The sequence below is a fragment of the Otolemur garnettii genome, unplaced genomic scaffold, assembly GCF_000181295.1.
Source record: "Otolemur garnettii isolate 467f Iridium unplaced genomic scaffold, OtoGar3 scaffold00077, whole genome shotgun sequence".
Classification (NCBI taxonomy): Eukaryota; Metazoa; Chordata; class Mammalia; order Primates; family Galagidae; genus Otolemur; species Otolemur garnettii.
The window spans coordinates 8,902,165-8,905,993 of NW_003852472.1; the positions used below are offsets into that span (position 1 = coordinate 8,902,165).

At 43.7% G+C, this 3,829-nt stretch overlaps 1 protein-coding gene across 2 annotated transcripts in view; it reads left to right on the forward strand.

Annotated features, from left to right (window-relative positions):
* The window catches only part of GUSB (glucuronidase beta), a 13,263-nt gene extending 9,796 nt beyond the window's left edge, over positions 1-3,467 (forward strand). For both annotated transcript variants that reach the window (XM_023515731.1, XM_023515732.1), the window contains 2 exons: positions 1,430-1,565; positions 3,112-3,467. In XM_023515731.1, the coding sequence (XP_023371499.1) occupies positions 1,430-1,565; positions 3,112-3,281 (306 nt within the window). In that variant the 3' untranslated portion in view covers positions 3,282-3,467. The remainder of the gene's footprint in view (positions 1-1,429; positions 1,566-3,111) is intronic.
* The last annotated feature ends 362 nt before the right edge of the window (positions 3,468-3,829 follow it).

The window sequence follows — 3,829 nt, forward strand, 5'->3', positions numbered from 1 at the left end:
CTGGCTTGGGCTGTGTTCAAATCCGCCAGCCTCAGTGCATGTGGCCAGCGCCGTAACCACTGACACACATTTCTTATCATGCTTATCCTTTGTATGCTGGGCAGCTGCCTGCAGTGGACTACACTGTCCTAGATCCCTTAAATTCATCTTACACAGAATGCCACTTCTATAAACTAGTAAAGTAGGAAAAGTCTTTCATGGACACGCCTATTTGCTGTCCCTCTTTGAAAAGGTAACCAACTCTGAAAGAGTCAGCGCTGATCAAACCTTTGCAGTGATGGAAATGCTCTATCTCTGTACTGTACAAAATGGGAGTCACGAGCCATATGTGACTACTGAGGACTTGAAATGTGACTCATGACTGAATTGATTTGGTTAATTTTAAATATAGCCACATGTGACTAGTGGCTACTGTATTAGACAATGATGGTTCATTTCCATTAAAACAAAGTAAGAAAATCTACATCCTGCCCTGCCCTCAAATTCAACTTTGGAACTGGAACAAAATATGACTCAGTTGTGCAGTTTTCAGTATTTTGCACTCCGTATTTTCAGTGCATCTCATGTAGCATGTTAGTCCTTCTCGCTGGAAAAGAAAAAGCCAGAAGAAGGCTTTGTTTTTTCCTAAAATGAAATGTATCCAGAGCATCTAAGACTTGAGCCTCCAAAGAATTCTCAAGAGGTGAAAACTGGGACTGTATGTCCCAGGAACATCTTCTCTGTCATTATGTCATAGTACGTGACATGTGGGAGCATGTTACTAAATATTAATGAAGTCAATAGAAGTGGCCTTCAGCTTTTGTGGTACATGGCCTTCTTGTCACCTGACCTGTGGCCCTCGTCTCAGCTCCCTGCTGAGTGTCCCCTGGCTCCTCCTGTGTACTCACCCACACTACACTTAGAAGTTGTGTGTTCCTAGACTGTAAAGCCCGTGGGGGCAGGGACACTTTCCCTGCCCATCTGTCTGTTCACCTCTAGTGCCTATCACAACCAGATACTGGATTATTTGCAGAATGGGTGAATGTGCTGACCTTGTCCAGACCGGCTACGGAGGAATCTGAGGCAACTTAAATCTGAGTCATACTAGTGCTCAAATTATGCACCGGCAGTGACTTAAAACTCGAGGCAAAGACACGTTTTTATTTCTAGTATAGTTCAGCTTTTAGATGGAAAAGTAAGATAAAGCAAATATCAAATTATATTTTATAAATAAAGCAGTTACTAAATAAGGCTTAAAAAAAAATCTTTCTGTACTCTGGGTTACGTCATTCCCTGGCTGTCTCTATACCAGCATCAGCACGTCCAGCAGTCGCTACAGCCCACTCTGAGGACAGATATTTTGGTCATAATCAAGTGGATCTTTATTTTTATCTAACATTTACAGTTCTGCCAGTTCTGACTCTTAAATTCTCTTTGCCATGAATCCCAGGATCCACCTCTTATGTTCACTGAAGAGTACCAGAGAAGTCTGCTGGAGCAGTATCATTTGGTTCTGGATCAAAAACGCAAAGAATACGTGATCGGAGAGCTCATCTGGAATTTCGCCGACTTTATGACTAACCAGTGTAAGTGGCAGATTGGCTTGCGGAATGTACTCTTTCTGACTTTTTCAGGTTAGCTTTCCAGTTCTGAACATTTGCTTGGAAGAATACTGGAAACAAAGGGAGGAGAGCTGCCTTAATCAGTGTAGGGTGCGTAGAGAATTCCCTCGGAAAAGCAAGCTGTGCCTGGGCAGCAACAAATCCTGTGCAGCTCCCCAAATCATTTTGTGCAAAAAAGCAAACAGGAGAGTCACTATCTTGCAGCAACTTACCTTTGTCTATTTCACAACAGTATGAGGAAAACCTGGACCTCAGACTGGACTGACTTGGGAGATACTCATCATTGCAGAGTAGGGCACAAAGCTGAGAAGTTCAGGGGTTACAGTTTTGTATTATTCACTCATAGAAAGCGGGTCCGGTGAATGCAGGCAAGTTTGAAAACGTCATGAGAGTAGGAGTGTTCAAGTCTTCAACGGAGAGAATGTAGAGGAGGAGTGATAAGTTCCAAGTGTCCCATTTCACCTGTAACTTTAGATTTCTCCACGTCCATGAACTTAGGATGGAATTTTGGTAGGGTAGAGAAGGATATGGTAGTGGTGGGAATTATGATGCATTGGTAAATGGGGAATGACAGGCCTTTGAATGGTTAAAGTTTTAACCAGAGTTAGAATGGAAAGGGGATGATTGAACAAGATGAAAGGGAAAAGGTAAAGAGAAAAAAGACCACGAACCTCCACTCTGCTTGGCGAGTGAGATTAATGGATTTTGGAAATATCTTGTGTGACCATTTTGTGGAGGGGGGTGCACCAACTTTGTGTGGTAGGAAATGAGCTGGGTCACCCTGGGCGAGTTCTCTAACCTTTTCCTAAGTGAGGGTAACGTGTCCAGCGTCCACCCGTAGGTTGATGTAAGGATTCATATGATCAACTCCTTGTCAGTGCCTAGGATTCATACAGAGGAAACTATCTTGCACCTTTTGGTGAGAAAGCTTTCCTTCCCATTTAAATGTCCAATTAGCTGCAGTCTCGCTAGGGGAAGAGAGGTCACTGACAGCTTTGTCTACTCCCAGCCTCACCTTGGACTGACCACAGGTGGTGAGGGCAAGCTGGAAGTTGGCCTGAGAGGACTTTGAACTCAGATAGCAGATCTCATGTAGGCACCTTTGGTTGGGATCCTGGCTCCCACTGCGAGAGCTGTTTGTTCAGAAAGCCCCAGGCCTTCTGAGGCCTGCTTGGTTTCCATCTCCCCTTCCCTCTCTGCCCATTTACTGGACAGCTGGATACCCATAATATTTTAAATGTTATTCTGAAGTGAAAGATAAACTATTTTGGATTTTTTTTTTCCCCTCATGGACTAGAAATTAACACATCGGGAAGCTGAAGTGTTTTGGGACAGCAATGATACTTACAGTTTAGTATCATTAACTTTAATCCATAAATGGTCACTTCAGACCAAGCAGTCCTGTAAGAGGACATTTCTGTAAGAGCCCAGCTTGACTCCAGTGTGATTCCAGTTAGGCCCACCAGGAGTCATCTTAACTTTCTGCCTTGCTTTTTTTTTTAAATTTTAGCACCACAGAGAGTACTGGGGAATAAAAAGGGGATCTTCACTCGTCAGAGACAACCAAAAAGTGCAGCATTCCTCTTGCGAGAGAGATACAGGAAACTTGCCAATGAAACCAGCAATCACTACTCAGGAGTGACGTCTCAGTGTTTGGGAAATGGCCCATTTCCTTTTTAAAGCCAAAACTACCTCTCTATTGATACCACTTCTATCTGTCCCTTCCTTCCCAGTAAGGGGCACCTTCCACAGCAATCAGCAAGTGCTTTCTGGACTATTCATGCAGACCAAAAGGCTTCTGGTCTGGATTTTATGGAGATCTGCTGGAAGGGAATGATAGAGGTGAAAATAAAGCTTTATGTGACAGGCTGTTCTCAAGGTGTTATGTGTGTAGTCTCAGGAAACTGCTGCTTCAACACCCAGGCCATGTTCAGAGCCACTGCAGAAACAGTGCCATGGTCCTAGGACCCCAATGCTTGCATATCAGACCGGGCCATCTTTGAGTACAGAAGATTGTTGCCACTGCTGCTCAGCTCCACAAATGAGTTGGAAGTCCCACATGCACTAACAAACTTATACAGTGCTATCATGCTCTGATAGTTAACAAGGTCTACATGCTATTTTCCACACAGTTAAGCTGATAAATAAGCATAAGACAGGCAAGCTTTCGTGAGTGTCTAAATTGGGAGCTCGGAGATAACCAGTTCTAGGATATTGTTCCAATCTCA